This window comes from Tachysurus vachellii, chromosome 7 (assembly GCF_030014155.1).
Source record: "Tachysurus vachellii isolate PV-2020 chromosome 7, HZAU_Pvac_v1, whole genome shotgun sequence".
Taxonomy (NCBI): domain Eukaryota; kingdom Metazoa; phylum Chordata; class Actinopteri; order Siluriformes; family Bagridae; genus Tachysurus; species Tachysurus vachellii.
Window position 1 is genome coordinate 5989668 of NC_083466.1, and position 23716 is coordinate 6013383.

General features: G+C 36.8%; 2 non-coding genes and 1 gene segment (V, D, J or C); all 3 read left to right on the forward strand.

Moving 5' to 3' along the window:
- Positions 1-6629: 6629 nt before the first annotated feature.
- LOC132847904 (T cell receptor alpha variable 20-like) lies at positions 6630-7170 on the forward strand. The segment is given in 2 exon segments: positions 6630-6669; positions 6836-7170. Coding segments are annotated over 2 exon segments (375 nt in total).
- Positions 7171-10606: 3436 nt separating this feature from the next.
- Positions 10607-10688, forward strand: trnal-gag (transfer RNA leucine (anticodon GAG)). The gene has a single exon. It is a non-coding gene; the product is annotated as a tRNA-Leu (tRNA).
- Positions 10689-11499: 811 nt separating this feature from the next.
- trnaf-gaa (transfer RNA phenylalanine (anticodon GAA)) lies at positions 11500-11572 on the forward strand. Its single transcript has one exon. It is a non-coding gene; the product is annotated as a tRNA-Phe (tRNA).
- The last annotated feature ends 12144 nt before the right edge of the window (positions 11573-23716 follow it).

Genomic DNA, 23716 nt, shown 5'->3' on the forward strand with positions numbered 1-23716 from the left:
TCTTTTCTGCTCAGTTTTCCCCAAAGATTCACTACATTCATTAAATAAGTAACTGAATGATTGATTGATTCATTCATATGAATATGTCTTTATATTAGATTTATTTGGCTTGTACAGATGCAATGAAGATGAAACATTTGAATAAGGAAAATTTTAGTGGATTTACCTTTTCCTTGTTTTATGATTTCTGGTTATTGCTTGTACACAACTTTGATGAATATACACAGAGAATCTAAAACATAATTATGTGATCAGGGATGGCTCTAGCCTTTTGAGCTGGATGTTTTTTCTGTATTTATGATTCCAACTTTATCAAAGCTTCCTGTAGCTGATTGTCTGAATGATCACATTATTTAGTTGAATAAGTGTGTAAATGAGTGTGTACATAGTGTCCTGCTTTGGACTCGTGTCCCATCTAGGATCTATTTCCTGCTTTATGCCCAGTGGAGTTAGGATATAATTCAGATCCACTACAACCCTGACCAGGATAAAGCAGTTACTGAAGATGAATAATGAATGAATGAACACTTTTGTCTGCAGCTGCAGGACAATAAGCAGCTGCTTATATTGTTTATAAGGTAAAGTAGGTTTAAACTTTATTATATAATCTGTAGGTCTCATAGCAGGTTTGGGGATTTTTTCTAGTGTAATGTAACAGCTGATAGAAAATATTTTTTAGTTTTCGAGAGTTAAAAGCAGACTAAATAAAATGAGATGAAGCATAATAGTGATGATGATGATGAATAAATATGAGTGGGTGAAGCTAAATGTGGAGACATACAAGTTTCTAAAGTATCTAAGCATTCATTCAGACCAGCAATGAGGTAATGAGGAAATCTCCAGAAATAAGGAAAGATTTTTAGGCTTTTCCGGATATAAGAATTAGACCTCACATGCTTTGTCACTTCTGTTGGGATGGCGTGTATGTCTCTGTAATTTACCACTGCAATGTGTGTGATTTAAAGTGCTGTTGCTTCATTTTATATGATGTGTGTACTTTAATATGTTTGTGTTACAGTTTTACACAGGAAACCTTCTGTCCACATAGCATTATCTCTACAGATGGTATAACCACTACAGACCAATTCCTGGTATTTATACACAAGTGACTAGAACTGACATTTATTAGAGCATCATTTGTTTTCTGCTCTTTTGCACAGTGTTCAGTGTGAGAAAGTTCAGTTCAAGTCACGTTTAAAACTGAACACTGTTACAAACACAAAGACCACAGATTATTAGGTATGATATTGTCATGTAATGAACTGCAAGCAGAGACTCTGGCAAAAGTGTGGAAAAGAAAAAAGACAAAATCATCTCTTAAAAGTCTTGAATTTCTTAACATTTAAATATATCCTATTATTTATGTATAAATACTGTATTTAACAGTGATTAAATAGCACATCTAATGCAATGGGATGTGAGTTAACACTGGTATTGTTCTGTGTTTTATTGGTGACTCAGTTCACTGTCACTGATACTGTGAAGTGATGATCTGTACAAAGTTACACTACAACAGTGTCACTTCCTGGGTGTGGCCTTCTAGAGACGTGTAAAGTTCAGCACATACAGCACTATTATACAGAATCATCACAGAGCTGTGTTCAGAAATGGCTCAACTATACAACTTATTGTACATAGTGAGATACACACCACTGATTCTCACTCTAGTTACAGGTCATTCATTGTATTATATATTTATGTTTGTTTTTAAAGCATATAGTCATTTCCTAATTTACCAGGTAAATATTTGCTTTTGAAAAATTCTTTGCAGATTTATTTCTTTATATTCTTTTTCACTCCAGGCAGTTTTGCAGATAAAATTGGACCAAAAGATGAAGATGCCAACATTTTGGGGACAGAAACAGACAATGTTACTCTGAAATGTTCATATGAGACAAGCAGTGAAAATGTTCGGCTTTACTGGTACAAACAATATCCTAACAGCGCACCACAGTTTTTACTGTATAAAGGTGCAAGGTCATATAGTGGTTATGATAGCACTCCTGATGATCATCGATTAGAGTCAAAAACAAGCAGAGACTCTACTGAACTTACTATCAGAGGTCTAAAGCTCTCAGATTCTGCTCTCTATCATTGTGCTCTATGGGTTGATGCACAGTGATACAGAGTCAGTGAAAGGCTTTACAAAAACTTATAAAACCACATCAAAGATCCTCCCTTTACCAACCTGTTATCAGTTAACCACAGACACAAACGATAATTGTGGTAATATTGTGGTATAAATGAAAACAAGAAGAAAACAAGCAAACACTCCACAGTGTGTTACAGGTGCACAGGACATGAAATTAAGTTTATTGAACTGTATTGTTTCTTGACAGTTTTGTCCATGATACACTAGTTATGTTATGCATGTATATACAGCTGCATGTTGTACATGATATTCTTGTGTGTGTTATACATGTATGCAGGGGCGGTTCTAGGCCTTTTTTAGGGTGGCTTCAGCCCCCCTGTCTGTGATCTCAGCCACCCTAAAACTAAAAGTATAATTTTTACTTTAATAAATAAACAATAAAAATGACGTTAAAATGCAGGACATGTCGATGGGAAAGAAAATTATTTATCAGTTTGATCCAAGAGCGATTTTTTTTACTTTGCTTTTACCCACGTGCGTTATAGTCTTTAAAAAAGTGTGTCATCAGCTGTCTGCTTTATTTGAACAAAGGGCAGCGTGCATGCGCAGTCAGAGCTGTAGGCATTTATCTATAACGTTAATCGGCCGAAAGCCGCAAAGACGGCAACCAAAAGCAGTGAAATTTCACTATTCTTATTACCAGAGTTGATAGCACAAACAAAATATTAATGCAAACAATCTATTCAATACGAAATAAAAATAACATTTATTAATTTGTTTTTTGTCTTGTGAATATTTTTTATTAATGACTGCATTAATTGGACACACTGTTTGTAGAGAATACACACATACATGAACTGATTTGATTCAAGACTGGCATCATTACATCATGCATAAAATGTTGGTGTCCACTTTTGCCATTTAATAATACCATAACTTTTGGCTTACTATGTAGTCATATAATATATAATATAAAACTCTTCTTGTTTTAAATTCTCACTGAGGGCAAAACCCCTAAAGATGAAATCCTAGAACCGCCCCTGCATGTATGTACAGCTGCATGTTACTTTGTAGGATGTGAACTAGAGCAATGTCCTTTTACAAACCTCTCAGAACAGATGTGAGTTTGATTGTACAGATACAATTGTACAGATTATACAGAAAATAAATAAAGAAACTCCTCTAGAGAGTAGAAAGTTCAGTAGAAAGTTTGTTGTCACTTTAACTGCATGTACATTTGATTGCTAAATGTCAATGTTTCTGTTACTGAATCTATTCTAAAACATGACTGTGAGATTACGGATGTCTCTGACGTTTGAGTTAACTCTATTCTGTTCCCACTAGAACTGTGACATTCAGGATTTCCTCAACACATTTTTATCTGCCAGCATTTGTTAGGTTGCAGCTGCAGGGCACTAAGCACTTGTTTATGATGTTTAGAAGGTAAAGTGGGTTTTAATGTGATTATATAATACATTGTAGTTTTAGTAATGTCACAGACACACTGATAGAAATGAGTATCTATAAGTAAAAATCTATAGCTAGTGATCCTCAGTGAAGTCTGTGCTCTTCTGCTGGCATTGGATATTATTTGTTTTTATTTTGTATTAATATCCAATATGATGTTGATAATCTTTTTTATTTTTTGTTTCCACTGTTCTTAAGCATAAGTTGTAAACTGCTAAATGTGTCTGAACACTACAGTTCCTGAGATCATAAAAACTCTGCCGTCGCACAAGTCTGCTTTAAAGCACAGCTTGTATCATATCTTCAAGTGTGCTGATGACAATACAGTGTTGAGCTTTATTAGCACAATAGTGAGTGTCCATACAGAGAGATGGTGGAGAAGTGTGAAGACTAGTGTAGAAGCAACAATCCAGACACAAAACTAGAGCGATGACTGTTGTTTTCAGGAGGACAGTGATCAACCTGTGCTGCTCTTCTGAGACAGGATTGAAGTCTGAGACAATGCACAATGGATAATGTGTTTGACTACATATCAGAAGATTCTACTCCTGGCTGGCTTGGTCTGTTTTTACATCATCTCCAACCTTCCAGCTGAATAACTTCAGAACAGTCAGAGATCCCCTGTTTAGCCCAGGTGAAGAGATCAGATCATGTGTGTGATCATGAGAGTGGGTATGTAAGTGTGCATGTTGCAGAAGGTTAAAGTTTTCCAGTATTGACAGACGTTTGGTGGTTTTAGCAGAAACAATCCTATGATCAAGGACGTAGTTTGCCCAAAGTGAGGCTCAGACATTGCACTGGGGCAATTTCTCAAATGCTGGTATCCAGACTGCATAATTTCTGATAGTGCTGGACTATGATCTTTATTTTGTTTGGGGCAGTGGTGGCTCAAGTGGTTAAGGTTCTGGGTTGTTGGTCAAAAATGTCAGAGTTCAAGCTGCCACTGTTGGGCAATTGAGCAACGTCCTCAACTCTCCCTGCTCCAGGGAAGCCATATCATAGCTCCCTGTGCTCTGACCCCAACCTCCTCAGTTGGGATATATTAAGAAAAGAATTCAACTGTGCTGTAATGTGCACATGGTGATAATAAAGGCATCTTTGCTCTAAATTCATTTTAAGTAGGTCACTAAAGTTGTAGATAGATTAGAATTATAAGGAGTGGTGTTGGACCAACCACCTTAAATGTAAATGAGGTTATATCATGGAAGGCAGCACTGAATATTTAGTTTGTTGCAGTGAATATCAGCAAGTCCACAACCCCTGACTTGAAGAGGTAAAAACAGACAGAGAACATATTACAGTATTACAGAGAGAAAAATATTTTACAAATATATATATAAATTTACAAAACATGTTATTCTTTTTGACAGCTCAGACCTTCTTCTTCATAATGTAGGACTGTATATGGGGCAAAATTTATTTGTGTTTTAAGTTATTTCTCTTTGCTGAACACAAGATGGTGAACTCAGTTATCTTATGGTGGACCAAGTACTAGAGCACCATATAAACCTGCTCACATTGACATTCTTTTTACAATAATCCCTCTGTGATATAAACTCTACCTGTTCTTCTATCATAAATACTGCACAAATATAATCTTAACTAGAGTTGCACAATATTCCAAGTTGAAAACTTACTGGGAATTTATGGTGATTAATTAGAAAATTGAGTAAATTTATATAAACTGTATCATAAAAACATTAATATAAACATTTTGTTTGAACATAAACTGACATGCATTCAATATAATACTGGCTGAGGTGAAATATATCCACACATGAGATGGTGTGTGTGGCATAGTTCTATAGAATAAGATTGGGAAGAAGCTTGTAAATGCAATGCAATGCACAGATATATAAATAATTAGATGAACAATTGGAATATTTTGGAATAAAAACAAAAAAATAGATTGTTAGACTGAAGATCTAATGGTCAGTTGTTCAATCCTTGATTTCAGTAATTGGTTTGTTTGGAGACAGGTGGAGTAAGTTCATATCCTCAAGCTAAATCGGCTACATCGGCTAGGGAGCGCCAAAAAACATTGCATAGCCATAGTGTCTTTTTATCTTGGTGTTCTTCACAAAGCCCATTTGGTAGAGGAAGCATGCCTGAGAGATATATTTAAAGACCCTATGTATTCATGGCATGTTTTGGAAACTTTTCTTCCTGATTAGGTGGCCGAGATGTTGAGGTGATGGACTACTAATCCATTTTTCTTTGCAGGCATGCATTCGGTGTGATGAGTTAGACCCTAAGCACATTAGCTTTAGGAAGCGTGCACAGTACAGTCTTTTTACACAAGCCCCTTGCATGCAGGTAGCTTGGCTGAGCAGTCCAAGGCACTGGATTAAGGCTCCAGCATGGGTTCAAATCCCACTGCTGCTAGAAAATCTTTTTAAGGCACCGAATAAAGCATTCAAGCTGTTCCCCCTTAGTCTGTGCTAGAGTGGGGTGTGATAAGGTTGAACACAGATGCTTGTTAGTTCACATGAGCAAGTTCATGCCAGAACCTTTTTTTTTTGTGGACAGCAGAAGACTTTCTTCCCCCCACACATTTGGGAGAGTATAAAGGCTTACTTCTACTCAAGTAGTGTGGCTGAGTGGTTTAAAGGGCTGGATTTAATCTCCAGTCTCTTTGGAGGCATGTGTTCAAATCCCACTGCTGCCATAGAAACTTTTTAAAACACTGCATAGTCTTTTTTAAACAGTTTTTTATTGTGTCACCTAAATGTCTGCTCAGTCAGTGTATTTGTATTTACAATGGTATAATTTTGTTGCACAGTAACTTACACAAACACAATTAAGTTTTAAATATAACTTCATGTAATATGTAAATACTCACCAAGGTGGACATTTTTTGACATTATTTTGTGTGCAAGATTCAAGAAATGATCTGTTATGTTATAGAGAAGGTTTTTCTCTGCAGTGAACACAAAATGGCACAGTCACTTATCTTATAGTGGGTCTGTCATGTGATGCTGTGGGGTGGAGCTCTTTAAAGCTTTATGGTGTTAACATATTAGATTACAGAAAGATCTGGAATATTTTCACTGAGCTAAGACCAGTCATCATGTTCACTGTTATATTCATGTATCTGTGGCTTTCACTAGGTGAGTTAACATTGACTTTTTGTTATTGCAGAAATATTAACTAGATTATATTAAATATTAGTCTGTGTGGTGATGCAGTGTGAAAATGCAGAGTGTGGGTCTGACTTAAGTATTTCCTGTTGATTATTTAAAGGATTAATACATTATGTTCTCTTCTCTATGACAGGTGACTCCATGGCAGATTCAATAGAGCCACTTTTCACTCAGAAAGTTGTAGATGAAGGTGATAATGTTACTCTTCCCTGCAGATATAAAACCAGCCGTATTTCAGGAAATTTGCAGTGGTACAGACAATATCCAAAATCCAAACCTGATTTCCTTTTTCATATTCTTCAAAGTGGAACCCTACTTTCTGACCCTCCACCAAGAATGTCAGCTAAAATTGATGATAAACAAGTGGATCTGATCATCTCCTCTGCTGCTGTATCAGACTCTGCTCTATACTACTGTGCTCTGGTGCCCACAGTGACAGGAAATCCAGCTGCACTGTACAAAAACTAACACACAGTTTTGTTATATTGTTTAAAAGATGCAAACATGTGCCCCCATTGTCCCCACTGTAGTTCTCTAGCTAATGTTCCTTAACAACTAACTCAAACCAATTATATAACCAATTAGAAACATACACAAACTTATTAGAAACCGAATCAAAGCCAACAAAAGTTTATGAAATGTTCTTAATTATACATAACCTTTATTTTGCAAGTCACAGTTTTGAATTGTAGAAGTGTTATATGTTTTAATGTCGTTCCTGCTACAGATTTCCGTTAGCCGTGGATAGTGTATTTTGTACTGAAAAATAACTCATTGGATTTATTCAGTTATGGACATTGGTTACACACAATGTTTGCTTCAGAAACAATTTACTGGTATATTTATATTCAATCAGCACAAGTACTTTGTGTACATACATTCATTCATTCATTCATCTTCTACCGCTTATCCGAACTACCTCGGGTCACGGGGAGCCGTCATTGGGCATCAAGGCAGGATACACCCTGGATGGAGAGCCAGCCCATCGCAGGGCACACACACACTCTCATTCACTCACGCAATCACACACTGCAGACAAATTTCCAGAGATGCCAATCAACCTACCATGCATGTCTTTGGACCGGGGGAGGACTTCTAGACTTCTAGGAAATATAAATGTAAGACGACATATATCATAATTGCAATGTATTGTTCATGCAAATGTATTCCATGCATTACGGTTGTTTCTCCGTGTGTGGAGAGAGCACTGATTGGAGCAGAGAGCAGTGTAATGGAGAGAGAGATCTGAAGCACTCGTCAGTAAAGACTCTGCAGTGAAATGGTTGTCAGTGTCGTTCCTCCTGACAGTAAACATAACAATAATATCAGTCAATATAATTCTATTATATATTGTACACAAATACAATGCGCTTGCCTGAGCTGTCTAGCATCTAGTGTAGTATAAAGCACAAAGAATGTAAAAAATTTACAGTAATATCAAATATATTATAAATATTAACATTTTCAGAGAACCTGACTTTCCTTTATGACTTTAGTTCCATAAGTAGGCACTATAACCAGCAAGTCCCACAATGCCTTGCAAAAACTGCTTGTTAACAAAATGCATGTGATTGGCAGCACATTTGGTTTTGTTTGAAATCCTTCATATATGTTTTTTCATATAGAATATTTAAAGTTTTTTGATTGAAATGATTTCTGTTGATTTAATAGACCCTTAATTCAGTATATCAGTCAGGCTTTACATTGCACATGATCTATTTCAGTGTCCACTGAAATACCTGATATTTTACCTTGCCAGAAGTACAGAAGATGGTTTTGTTTTGCATTGTATTGTTATATTGCATTGTATTGTAATATTGTTCCAGAATTATGTATTAGTGAGATGTTGGTAAAATGTTACTCAACAGTGAGCCGTTTATCAGCCTTCATTGTTTTGTTGTTTTGCTGTATCCCAGGCTCCATGGACTCAAACATGACCTGCTCCCAACAAGAAGTTGGCTCCTACACTCATTGTGGATCCTGTGAGAGCTGATAAATTATTTTAGTATATGTACTAATCAATAGGAATTGTCAGTGCAATTATTATAGCCTGTGTAGCTACAATAAGGTTTGGTAGGAATATAAACATAAAACCTTAAAGTGTGCTGTAACTTGTGTGCTGTAACAGAATTTTACCATTTATTGTCAAGGACTACTCATTTAGCCACCTCCTGTACACTGGCCAGGATCCAAACTGGCAATCAGCTGATGTCCAGATCCCAGGAAGAGTCACATGAACCTGTACACTGTATTCGATGCAGAAGATGAAATGCAGGTCAGGTTATACAGAAAGTATTATTCTAAAGTTAAGTCAGATTAGATGATCCCCCATCATTAATACCCCCTTTGCTAATAGTGTGTGTGTGTGTCTGTGTGTGTGTTTCAGGCTGCTGCTTTCTTCACTCTGCCCACCGATGACTTATTGTGAAGACAATTATCAAAGCCATCTCTTGTTTTTTTCTTAATCAATTCTTTAATAAAAAAAAGACATGAATATTAAATGCAATGTGATATTTGTCTGAATTTAACATTTGTACATCAGTCTAGTCATAACTATTGATATTTAAGAATAACTTTTTAAGAAAATCATTGTATGTATTGATAATGTTTTTAGATTTAAATATAAAGTTAGTGGTACTTTGACAAGTAATATTTTAAGGGAAATTTGATTTGGTATTAAATTCTAACCATATCTTAAAGGTGTATGTATGAAACAATGCACAGAAATGTGAACCCTGATGCATGAAATATACTAAAATGATTTATTCAACAAAGTAATTTATTTTTTGTAGCTTCTATCCACTCATGTGGTGAAGTATTGGTAATACGTTATGAAACATTCTAATATTTAACAAATAAAGAATAACTGCAGTAAAATATTGAATATGCAATAAGCTGATGGTGGTGTAGAACATGTATGTAGCTTTAAACAGTGCCAAAGGTTTAATTTACAGAGACTGGTCAGTCTTTACAATGTGCTCTGAACGGACATCATTTAAGATAATGTAGGACATAGTAACAGACAGCAGGCCTTGTTGTAAATATGGTTAAAAGGTGTAGTTTTAGCAGGACGTGTCTCAAAAAACTGTCAATGCATCCTGATATAGTGAAACCAAATGTCTTTAATGTAAAGTAACGATCCACATGCCACAGACAGTTTGTCCCATGGAGTTATAAGAAGGTCAAACCAATCTACTAAGTGTCCTCTGCACTGCCCCTAATAGATTAAGTTCCTGCAGCAACCACATAATGTTTAACATGCAACTTGTGCTAACCACATTGTCTAGTAACTGAACAACTCTCCTGGTCCATGAAGTTATTATTATATGAGATTAAAGTGCATTCTTTCAGCTTTAATTTAAGTGCATTTATATCAAAATCATGTGAACTGTATAGAATTACACACTTTTTTTTATAAAATAACCAGTCTACATACAGAGATAAATAAAGTGTTTTGAGGACTATTGTAACAATCCATAGTAGAAAACAAAAGAGATGATTTTGACGTCAGGAGGATCCACATTCCCACAGTGATCAAACTGAACCTCTCCTCTCCTATCATGGTTACATTCAGGGAAGTAACATACAGCATCTTGTACAGAGTTTCTCTTATTTTAGCTGAGGATCCTAATAAGAATAATTAATTTTATAAACCACCCACTTTGTGCATGTACCCTCCCATCTTCCTAACAGACTCTTCACTCTTCTGCCATCCAGCAGAAATTATGAGAACAAATTTGTGTAAAAGTGGTGGAGATATGTATGTAATACATTGGACTACCTCAGAGACCGACCACAGTATGTGAGGACTCGTGACTGTGAGTCTGACATGGTTGTCTGCAACACGAGAACAATGTTCCTTCTTGGTGGAAAGCAGAAGCCTGTAAAGGCCTGCACATCTGCGGGTAGCGTGGCCGAGTGGTCTAAGGTGCTGGATTGAGGCTCCAGTCTCTTTGGAGATGTGGGTTCAAATCCCACTGCTGCCAAGGAAATGTTTCAATGCACTGATTTAGTGTCCTGTCTCTGCTAGAGTGGGGTGTGATAACCTAGCACTGGGTCTGCATCTTAACTTTGGTCGAAATTTCTGTGCTGGTAAACTTACACGCTCACACTAGCTTGCATCCTGTTGCCGCTCTTTCAATCCCACCGCTGTCAGAGAAACTTTTGAAGGCACTGCATAGTCTTTTTAGACAGTTTTTTATTATCTCACCTAAATGTCTGCTCAGTCAGTGTATTTGTATTTACAATGGTAAAATTTTGTTGCACAGTAACTTACACAAACACAATTAAGTTTTAAATATAACTATGTAATATGTAAACACTCACCAAGATGGACATTCTTTGACATTATTTTGTGTGCAGGATTCAAGAAATGATCTGTGTTATGTTATGGAGGAATGCACAGTGGGTTCGGCCTTAATAGTCCTAAACTAGGCGAATTGCTGGGTGCATGGGATTGATGAATGTGCAGGGTAGAAATTCAGCTGAAATTGGAGTAAATCTGGTTGTTTTAATCAAGATTATACTACAAGATTTTTTTTTCAACTACCTTTAAGTTCCCTATTATAGGCTAACCTGCAATTTTGTAAACCTACCTCAAACAAGAGGCTGAAGCTATAGAGTGCCAATGACCTTTGCAAAGCTTTGTGGGGTCTTAACAAAACAAAGGCTTTACAATGTTTGTGGCTCCCATGCCCTCTAGATATGACTCTTAGGAAAAAGAGTTACCGGACCCAAAGAGACTCACACGCTCACACTCGCGTCCCGTTGCTAATGCTCACAGCATCATGCCCTGTTGCTGAAATAGCTCAGCTAGGAGAGCGTTTGACTGAAGATCTAAAGGTCCCTGGTTTAATCCCAGGTTTTGGCAATTGGTTTGCTTCTAGAGAGGTGGCGTATGTTTGTATCATTGGCTAGGTAGTGCCGATGAACTTTGAAAATCCCTTGTGGCTTTGGATCTTGGTGTTCTTGACAAGACCATTTTTAAGCCTGTTTGGTAAAGGAATTGTGCCAGAAAGCTACATTTAAAGACACCGTGATTTTCAAATCTATCCCTGGGTCTAGGTGTTTTACAAGGGTGTACTGACTTAGGACCTGCTGAAGCGCATTTGCTTTAGGAAGTGTGCATGGTACAGTCTTTGTACACAGGCCCCTCCTGAGCCTGGGTTACATGCAGGTACTGTGGCACAGTGGTTTTCCCAACCGATATAGCGGTCACACCTCACAAAAGGGAGAAGCTCTTCAAAGTTTTCTTCCAGAAAGCCACACTGGACTGTGACTAAAGAGACAGCTGTTGTGTACCGTTTGAAACCAAAGTCAACACTTCACCCAACACCAGGACCTGACATTATTAATGCTTTGGTGGCTGAATGGTTCAAGCTAATGCCAAAATGCATAAAGAAGCTAAAGGTCACATGCAAAGTAAAACACAAGGAACACATCACAAATAAATGAGCACTAGGCTATAAACGTTCCTTCCACTGGGGCCAATATACACTAGAGGTGATAATGTACGCAATCCTGCAGATGGCAGTAAATGACATGAAAAGAGCCTAGAAGTGAACTTGACTGGACCTGGACACAACAGAAACATGTGAAGTGTAACAGTAGCCATGAACATTAAACCTGAACAAAGCTTCAGCACAGATACCTGGTGTGTGGAGTGCAGTCAGACTGAAACACTGGAATTACCACAGAAATTTAAAATAGCATGGAATTAATTACAACAATATATTTTGTAGATTAGAAATGTTTTTTTGTATTTTATAAAAATAAGAAGTATAGGAGCTCCATATATGAATCTTTTATTGGTTATATTCTTTTAGACCATGTTTGTGTGTGTAATTTACTTAATGTGACACATTTGGGGCACAGAGCCCTCTTCAGATCAACCCACACATTCTCAATTGGATTCAGGTCTGGGCTCATTTCAAAACTTTAATCTTCTTCTGGCAAAGCCATTCTTTTGTTGACTTGTTGATTCTTTGGGTCACCATCATGCTGAAAGATGAAGTTCCTCTTCATCTTCAGCTTTCTAGCAGAAGCCTGAAGGTTTTGTGCCATCTTTGATTGGTATTTGTAAATGTTCATGGAATCCTCCACTTTGACTAAGGCCCCAGTTCCAGCTGAAGAAAAAATAGCCCTAAATCATGATGCTGCCACCACCATGCTTCACTGTGCGTATGGTGATCTTTTGGTGATTTGCAATGTCATTTTCACATCAAACATACCTTTTGGAATTATGGCCAAAAAGTTCAACCTTGGTTTCTTTAGACCATAACACATTTTATCACATGCTTTTAGGAGACTTCAAATGTGTTTTGGCTAAATTTAGCCCGGCTTGGATGTTTTTCATCATAAGAAAAGGTTCGCCAGCCTACCCCATAGCCCAGGCATATAAAGAATTGATTGTCACAATTGATTGTTGAGATTGTCACATGTTCTACACATCCAGTGCTTGCCAGAAATTCCTGCAGCTCCTTTAATTAATGTTGCTGTGGGCCTCCTGTCAGCCTCCCTGACCAGTTTTCTTCATCTTTTCATCAATTTTGGAGTGTAGTTCTTGTTAATGTCACTGTGCCATATTTTTTCCACTTGATGATGACTGTCTTCACTGTGTTCGATGGTATATCAAATGCCTTGGAAATTTTTCTGTACACATCTCCTGACTGATACCTTTTAACAGTGAGATCCCTCTGATGTTTGGAAGCTATCTGTGGACCATGCTGCTTTTGCTGTAAGATGTAACTAAGAAAATGTCAGGAAAAGCCTACTGGAACAGCTGAACTTTATTTGGGGTTAAACAGTGTCACTTTAAATAATGGCAGGTGTGTCCTGACTCCTATTTAACATAAGTTTGAATGAGATTGCTTAATTCTGAACACAGTCACATCCCCAATTATAAGAGAAAAAGTTCTGAAATGATTTATCTTGGTCTCAATTTTTTACATCCACTGTATGACACACAACACAGATCTGTAAGTCTAAGATATGTTTAAGAGATGAAGTCAGATGCAGTGGGTTGATCAGAAACAGTGGAATAGTTCTGTGTTTTAGTTCACTGTCACTGATACTATGAAGTGATGATTTGTACAAAGTTACACTACAACAGTGTCGCTTCCTGGGTGTGGCCTTCTAGAGACGTGTAAAGTTCAGCACATACAGCACTATTATACAGAATCATCACAGAGCTGTGTTCAGAAATGGCTCAACTATACAACTTACTGTACATAGTGAGATACACACCACTGATTCTCACTCTAGTTACAGGTCATTAACTTTAATTTAATTTATTGTATTAGCTGGTTGCAAAATTTGTGTCATTCGAGCAATCTTATATTTTGAAAATATTTTGTTTGCAAAAATAAGTGAAAGATTTCTAACATTGTTACATCTTTTTCACTCTAGAGAGTTTTGCAGATAAAATTTGGCCGACGGACGAAGTTACCAGCATTATCAGGAAAGAAACAGACACAGTTACTCTGAAATGTTCGTATGAGTCAAGCAGCAATAGCATTTTGCTTTACTGGTACAAACAGTATCCTAACAGCGCACCACAGTTTTTACTGTATAAAGGCGCATGGTCATATAGTGCTAGAAGCACTCCGTCTGACACTCGATTAGAGACAGGAACAAGTAGAGACTCAACTGAACTTACTATCAGAGGTCTAAAGCTCTCAGACTCTGCACTTTATCATTGTGCTCTTGAAGTAACACAGTGATACAGAGTCAGTGAAAGGCTTTACAAAAACATTATAATGGCAAATACACATGCAAGAGGTTTCTAAAAACCACATGAACTTTTTATCAGTTAAACACAGACATAAATAAAAGCTGTGGTAACAGATGCAGCTGGAAGAAATAACAAATAAAACTGAAGAGGGTTCAAACATGAAAACTACACATTAATCGCAGTAAATTCACAAGTCTATACTGTATATTATTGGGTCAGACAATGATCAGTTTGATCATCCAGATAAAACATGATGAAACAAATGAATAATAAACAGCAGCAGTGTCATTACTAGTCTTGCATTACTAGGCTTACTAGTATTTCAAGCAAATATATGCTTTATTTAATGGGTACAAATGGACATGTGTAAGAAAGTGCCTAGGATATCATAAAGAGTAATAGACAGGCCAAAGTTATTGGACACCTGAACATCAGGCCTATATTCTGCCATTCAGTTCATTAAAGTATGTTGCTTTAAAATATGATGTTGTGATGCAAGATCAAGCAAATTAGTAAAGTAAAAAAGTCAATTTATCTAAAGTGGATTGTGTGTGTTTAATCCCCTGATGGGACAAGAAGTATGTCATGTAAATAGAACATTGTTGAGTTTTAAACCTGTTTTCAACATCTGTTTCCTTTTATTTTGTATTTCTTGTTCTGCTTTACATTTAATAAAGAACATACAGAAACACACACAATGACAAACTCAGCAGTATTTGAGAGAGAAATGCATCAGTGTTATGAAGACACCACAAACTACCTGGTGTTGTAAATACAGTTTAAATATAAGGTTTAATGTAAAATCATTAATCTGTATGACCTGCTTGCAGGGTTTCATTTATTAGTGTGTTAAGGTTTTTATCTTCAGTGAACACAAGATGGCGCAGTCACTTATCTTATATTGGGTCAAGTACTAGAGCACCACACAACCTGCTCACATTCTGAGATGATGGATTCTACTTTTCACACTAAAACTTTTGTGACATAGAGTATACTTGTTCTTCTATCATACATACTGCTGATATAATATCCTAACCCCTGCCCTGGTTACTGTTAGTGCCTAAGCTCATTTCAGAGATACCATTCTGATTAAACAACACAACTGTCCACTTCAGACTAAACTGTCATAAGAATAAATACTCATCTAATGTCATTTCTCTGACAAACAAAAGCACCTGCTGTGTCAGAAACACTGAAAACTGGAAACTTCTCTGGAAATCTGAATGTAAAGCCAGGATGTTTCAGTAAGAATCAACAATCTGACAACAACATTGGTGACACTGTCATGTGATGCTGTGGGGTGGAGCTCTTTAAAGCTTTATGGTGTTAACATATTAGATTACAGAAAGATCTGGACTATTTTCACTGAGCTAAGACCAGTCATCATGTTCACTGTTATATTCATGTATCTGTGGCTTTCACTAGGTGAGTTAACATTGACTTTTTGTTATTGCAGAAATATTAAGTAGATTATATTAAATATTAGTCTGTGTGGTAATGCAGTGTGAAAATGCAGCGTGTGGGTCTGACTTAAGTATTTCCTGTTGATTATTTAAAGTTTATAAACATTATGTTCTGTTCTCTATGACAGGTGACTCCACGGCAGATTCAATAGAGTCAATTTTTATTCAGAAAATTGTAGATGAAGGTGATGATGTTACTCTGTTCTGCAGATACAAATTCAGCAGTGGTACAGACAACTACCTGTACTGGTACAGACAATATCCAAAATCTAAACCTGAGTTCCTTCTTTATATTCATCAAAGTGGAACTTTCGATTCTGGCCCTCCGCCAAGAATGTCTGTTAAAGTTGATGATACACATGTGAACATGATCATCTCCTCTGCTGCTGTATCAGACTCTGCTCTATACTACTGTGCTCTACAGCCCACAGTGACAGGAAATCCAGCTGCACTGTACAAAAACTAACACACAGTTTTTTATATTGAATATATATACAGAATTTTGAATTTACATGCCATATTTGGAAATTCTGTCTCTCTTGTTATTATTAGTTTATATTTGTGACACATGAGTGATTATTGGGACGCAGCTGATTCAATTAGAGAAAACCTAACACTAGTGATAGATTTTCTCTATTTTCTCAGTAATCCCAGAAGTCCCCCAAATCCAAAAGTGTTTAGATTTCCTGCAGAGACAGAACAACACACACCTCCCTTCCATCACCATCATCACTACATTCAGGAAAATATTGCTAGCATCCTGAAAAGCTGTACAGTAATCCCTCGCTACTTCGCGGTTCAAGTTTCGTGGTTCACGTTTCGCGGCCTCAGTGCATCTGATTTTTTAAAGATTATTAATCGAAAAATAAAAATAACAACGGTTTCCCAGGATGCCAGACAAAGAGAGAAACTCTCTTAGAGGCTTTGTACATACACATGGGCACTCAGACAAGGCACATGATTGGCTCCCCGCGCGAGATCTGAGCTGATTGGCTGTGCATCATCGCATCCTCTCCCAGCTTCTTCCCTTGTTGTACTGTATCTCGCCACTTTCGTTCACGCTGTCAACTGTGTCTCGCGTACTGTGTTTTCGTTAAGCCCTTACAATGCCTCCTAAGTGCCGTGCGCTTGCAAAAGATTCCACTAGTGAGCCCAAGAGGAAGATTATGACCATAATTGAAAAGGTCAAACTAAGGTTTTATAATGAAATAGATTTAAGTAAAATATATGTGAGTGAGTGAATGTATAATATTAAGGTTTTATAATGAAATAGATTTAAGTAAAATATATGTGAGTGAGTGAATGTATAATATTAAAGTTTTATAATGAAATAGATTTAAATAAAATATATGTGAGTGAGTGAATGTATAATATTAAGGTTTTATAATGAAATAGATTTAAGTAAAATATATGTGAGTGAGTGAATGTACAATATTAAGGTTTTATAATTAAATAAATTTAAGTAAAATATATAAATAAAGTATAAATATACATACTTTAAACATTCTGGTACCCACACACACATAGATACTGAAATTCCTGGGGGGGGGATTTTCACCTATCGCGAGGGGTTCCGGTCCCCATTAACCGCGATAAACGAGGGATCACTGTACCACTGTTTAATATGTGACACCCTAAAATCTCAGAGCACATGAACCTACAGCATATTGTAAAAACCTCTGGAAACATCAGGGTCTTTCTTACCTTTAATGAGCTACACACAACATATTTCATAGTATTATCAAGATCAGCAGATGTTTTTCCTAACCTAACTGAAATACCTTAGAAAATTGGTGTTTAACTATGCAATAAATAATAAAAAACAATGTTTACCTGAAAAATGTAAGAATTTATGAGTTCAACATTCCCAGAGAAGGCAAAAACCTAAGGGTAAGTGCAAGAAAAACAAGATTTAAGATTGCTGGCTGATGGAATTACACTGACAAACTTAAAACCAAGACAACATAAAAACTAGTTTCACCAAAGAAAGATCAAATTCTGTCAAAGGAATCACCATAGCAAAAATATAATATACTAGGTGCTATTTAATATCACAGACCTAACAGTCAAAATATAAAGAAAAAACTAGCTAATGGTGCTAGGCTAATATATATATATATATGTGTGTGTGTGTGTGTGTACCTGCACTGGTACAGACAATATCCAAAATCTAGACCTGAGTTCCTTCTTTATATTACTGAAAATGGAGATATAAGACCCAACACTCCCAAAGAATGACTATTAAAGTTAATAGAGATATTAAACAAGTGGATCTGATCATCTCCTCTGATGCGGTGGTTGAAGACCCTCTGATCATCTCCTTCAAGCGGCGGTTGAAGACCTACTTATTCAGGAAACACTTCAACTAGCACTTCTTTCCTTATCTTTTGCATTAAAAAAAAAAAACACCTTTGACACTCTTTCATTGTAACTTTGAACAAATGTTTTAAACTCATAGTATCTTAAGTATGTAACTTAGTGAGCCAGCATTAATGATTCAATGTTGGAGATTTAAGCACTTATGTACGTCGCTCTGGATAAGGGCGTCTGCCAAATGCTGTAAATGTAAATGTAAATGTAAATGATGCTGTATAAGACTCTGCTCTGTACTACTGTGCTTTGAGGCCCATTGTGACAGGAAATCCAACTGCACTGTACACAAACTCACACACAGTTTAGTTATACTGAATGCAGTTCTGCTGATTTTTACATGTGCTTTTTATGACAGTTTCTTTTCCTCTCTCAAAATGTAAAAGAAGTTCATATTCCTCATAATTTTGTGTTATTAAGAGTTAGATCATTCCTTGATCCAGTTTTTCATAGTTCATCATGCACACACATTCACACACTCCTTCGAGCAATTTGTAATTAAATTAGAAGTGCACTAAAGACAAGCCGTGACTCCACATATATAACATTTAACTATACAGTCAAGCCCGAAATTATTCATACCCCTGGCAAATTCTGACTTAAAGTTACTTTTATTCAACCAGCAAGTTTTTTTCTTGATTAGAAATGACACAGGCGTCTCCCAGAAAATAATAAGAAAATGTACAAGAGGGATCATTGTGGAAAAAAATATTACTCACCTTTTATTTACATTTGAACAAAAAGTGGCATGTCCAAAATTATTCATACCCTTCTCAATAGTCAATAGAAAAGCCTATATTGGCTATTACAGCAATCAAACGTTTGCTATAATTGCTGACCAGCTTTTTGCATGTCTCCACTGGTATTTTTGACCATTCATCTTTAGCGATGAGCTCCAACTCTTTCAGGTTGGAGGGTCTCCTTGCCATCACCCTGATCTTTAGCTCCCTCCACAGATTCTCAATTGGATTTAAGTCAGGACTCTGGCTGGGCCACTTAAAAACATTAATGTTTTTGTCTGCTAACCATTTCTTCACCACTTTTGCTGTGTGCTTTGGGTCGTTGTCGTGCTGAAATGTCCACTGGTGCCCAAGGCCAAGTTTTTCTGTAGAGTGCCTGATGTTGTTCTTGAGAATTTTGATGTATTGCTCCTTTTTCATGGTGCCATTTACTGTGATTAGGTTCCCTGGTCCACCAGCTGAAAAACACCCCCAAAACATTAGGTTTCCACTACCATGTTTGACAGTGGGGATGGTGTTCTTAGGGTTGACTGTGCCCCAGTTCACAAAGCAAGGACTGGAAAGACATGGTTTGATGAGTTTGGTGTGGAAGAACTTGACTGGCTTACACAGAGCCCTGATCTCAACATATAAAGCACCTTTGGGATGAAATGAAATGGAGATTGTGAGCCAGGCCTTCTCATCTGATGTAAGTGCTGGACCAGAGAATGAATGGGCACGAATTCTCACAGAAACTCTCCATAATCTGTATATACAGTGGGCAAACTTATAAAATCTTATAAAAAGATTTTATAAGTTTGCCTAAATAAATGGGCAATTTTAATCATAGGTTTATTATAAAGGAAAGAGACAGAATATCAACCAAAAATCCAGAAAAAGCACATAATACAAGGGATCTAAATTAATTTGAATTTAAATGAGGAAAAGGGTTAGGGATTATTTGATCCTTAGGTAAAACGTGACTTATTACTTGGAGAATCCCTTGTTGATATGCACAGTGGTAAGACATTTCTTGTAGTTGGTTACCAGGTTTGCACACATCTCAGGAGGGATTTTGGTTATTTTGGTTATTTTTTTTACAGATCTTTTCTAAATCCTTAAGGTTTCTTGACTGAAATTTTTTATAGGATTAAGGTCTGGAGACTGGCTAGGCCACTCCATGACCTTAGTGTGCTTCTTCTAGAGCCGCTCCTTTGTTGCCTTGGTGGTATGTTTTGGGTCATTGTCATGCTGGAAGACCCATCCACAACCCATTTTCAGGAGGTTCTCCAAAATTTTACAATACATAGTCTGGTCCATTGGCCCTTCAATGTGGTAAATTCACCTGTACCTTTAGCAGAGAAACAGCCCCAACATATGATGTTTTATGTCCAATGGTTTGTTGGGTGACTGTGGTCCCAACTGTCTTGAGATCATTCACAAGCTCCTTCCAGGTAGTTCTGGGCTGATGCCTCACTTTTCCCATGATTATCCTTACCATCATGAGGTGAAATCTTTAGATTAGTTCAGATAAGATTAGATTAGATTCGATTTGATTAGATTCAGCTTTGTTTATTGTCTCTGCACATGTATGGTACAAGGCAATGAACTACAGTTAGCATCTAACCAGAAGTGCATTTGTTGCAGTGCAAAATAATGTACATATATAAACAGTAAACAGAGAAGGACTATATATATAATGAATTCACTGATTATAGATAGATGCAATGAAGAGAGACATTGTATACCATGGTTATGATAGTGTTTTGAGAAGGTTACATACATGTGATACATGTTTGGGAGCGGATTGAGGGAGGTTATTATACACTATGTGCAGAAGTTATGAATAGCGCAATCCTTGAGTGTTTAAGTTTATGTACAGTAGTGAGTTATAAGTACAGTATGAGTACAGTTATGAGTACAGTAGTGAGTTATGTACAGTAGTGAGTTATATAGTAGCAGCAATTACGGGTATAGTAGTATGCTATGAGCAGTGCATTTTGCGTGGAGCTCCAGACCGAGGGGGACTGATGGTTATTTTGTATTTCCTCCATTTACAACAGATTCCTCAATGAAATGCAACAGTTTATTACATTTATGTAGTGTTTTTATTTTTTTGGATTTTTTAAGAAGAAATACATTCATTTGTTTAGTTCAATGGTCATAGTCCAGCTGTGTACCTATAGTAAAATATAGCAAAGTTCTGCAAACATTGTAGAAACTCTAGAAAACATTAATTTAGAACATTTTTAATTGGAACTTTCAAGGTGATATAAAACAGTGTGGAACACCAACAACAATAAGACGTAGTTACAAACAGCAGTGGTGTGTGAACTTTTACATTCACAGACTGTTCATGGAACTCCAAAACCAGGAGCCTGCATAATTCCCTCCATCATATATTTCTTGAAAGTGTCATAAACATTATGTATGGGCAGGCGGAGGATTACTTGGCAGGTCTTTGCCTCTGGAAAGATTTTATTGGCTTCATGAAGGAACTGAATTTGTGGACGGTGTGGAAATCCCAGGGGAGGCACTACTGATGCTCCAGATGTAAACTCCAATACTTTTTCAAGGGTGACTGGACTACATTCTCCTTCTGCAACACAACATAGTGATGAAAATCATTGGGTGTATGTACAGCTTAGAAAAGTAATTTAGGCCTCTTTAACATTTTAATATGTAGTCTAATATGCATTCTGTGCTGGTGTGATAAATGACAATATAAATATGAAGAGTAAAATTATGTAAAATGACTACTTTTTGGAGTAGTAGATGTAAGTGAAACAATCAATGGATTAATAAATAAATCTCCATCTATTATGACGATCATTCAATCTGTCATTTTTAATGGAAAAAGTCAAAATTCTTTGATTTCAGCTTCTTGAGTGTTAATGTTTTCTGGTTCCTTTACTCCTTTATGACAGTAAACTGAATATCTTTGAGTAGTGGGCAAAATGACAAGACATTCATGGTGGACTTTGGGAAAACCTGATCAACAAAATGACCACAAAATCACTGTATTTATGAAGTACATAACATTATTACTGATGGAATAAATAGTATACCTTCCATGTCAATTAACCAATCACGCCAAAAGCAAATAGTCATGTTTTCTCTGGCTCTTCTGTTGCTCCCCTGAGCAGAGAATTCAACTTCAAATAGAGTGCATAGGTCCTTCGCTTGAAGTGGCCTCTCCTCGCTGACAAACATGCTGTAGCACATTGCTGGATTCTTTCTCAAATCATCCAGTAAGCCCAGGGTTCTTAACCCCTCAACAAACCTGCAAAATGTGTAACATAACGTGCAAGTTGTCCTGAGTTATTAACTGTTTCATTTATCTGACCAAAGACAGGTGGGGGAAATTGCTTAACTGGCCTAGGGCAGTCTGCAGCAGACTGGACAAGGGAGTCCTTCTCCTCCAGGCTCGACACATACACTCAAGGCACCTATAATGTTAAGACTGTCTGCTGCCTCTGCAATAGCACTGTTTGCCTCCTGGGCCGTTGTTGCTTCTTGTATCTCGGGGTGAGGTGAGGGGGAGGAACAAAAAAAATACCAAAAAAAAAGGATACAGTGGAAAGAAACATATGTGGACCTTTTAAGATTTTCATGGTTTTCTGCATTATTGTGTCATTTATTAAGTCAAAGAGTATTGACAAATGTGCCTAAAATTAGAACACAAATTCTGATCTTTATTGAGAACAACCATTAAAAAGCTCATAGTGCTAGTGGAAAAAGTATGTGAACCCTTGAGTTAATGCCCTCAAAAAAGCTAAATAAAGTCAGCTGTAAGCATACCTGGAGTCTTGCTAGGAAAATGAGTTTGGACTAGACTAGAGCTACTTTGACTGATCAAAAACCACTTAAACCGAGTTTGCTCCTCACAAGAAGAATACACTAATGTGGGCCATGCCTCGCCAAAATGAGCTTTCAGAAGATGTTTGATCGAGAATTGTTGATTTACATGAAGCCGGAAAGAGTTACCAAGTGATTTCAATAGCACAATAAGGACCCAATTCGGAAAAGAAGCAACCCTGGATGACCCCCAAAGATTTGAAGACATCAACCAGTTATTAATTCCAAGTGTCCACTTAGTTTTTCCAGTACCATTTTGAATGTCGGATGTCGCATATTTGTCAATTCCCTTGACTTAGATGATGATCAGATCACATTTGAGGACAATGCAGAAACCATTAATTTCCAAAATTTTCACATACTTTTTCTTGACACTAATTAAAACATTGTAAAGTAGAGCCCAGAGGCCAAAATTGGCTTTTAAAAGATACCTTCTGTATATACACTGGAGATCAAAATTAGAGAACAATTTATAAACAATTGAACAATTCTGAAATAATGTCATCTTCACTGCTCAACAGTTGAAGGAGTTTTTGTCCTGTCTATACCATGCTACCAGAACACCTTTTCCACAAAATAACATAACAATAACAATAAGGCATTTCAACAAAAAACATTATTTTGCAGAAAACACACTGATCAAAATTAGAGAACAACAATGACTGTAGCATGGAAAAAGATTACAACAAAATTTTCTGAAGGTTACAACAGTCAGCAATTAGTAGGAAGTGTACAGGCGTCTGCTCTGGATGACTTCAGCACATCTGCGGCCACAGGACAGCACTAGTCTCTCACACTGCTCTGGTGTGATTTTGGTCCAGTCTTCTTCCAGTCTCCTCCACAGTTCGGTGACTGTAGTGGGTTTCTTGGCC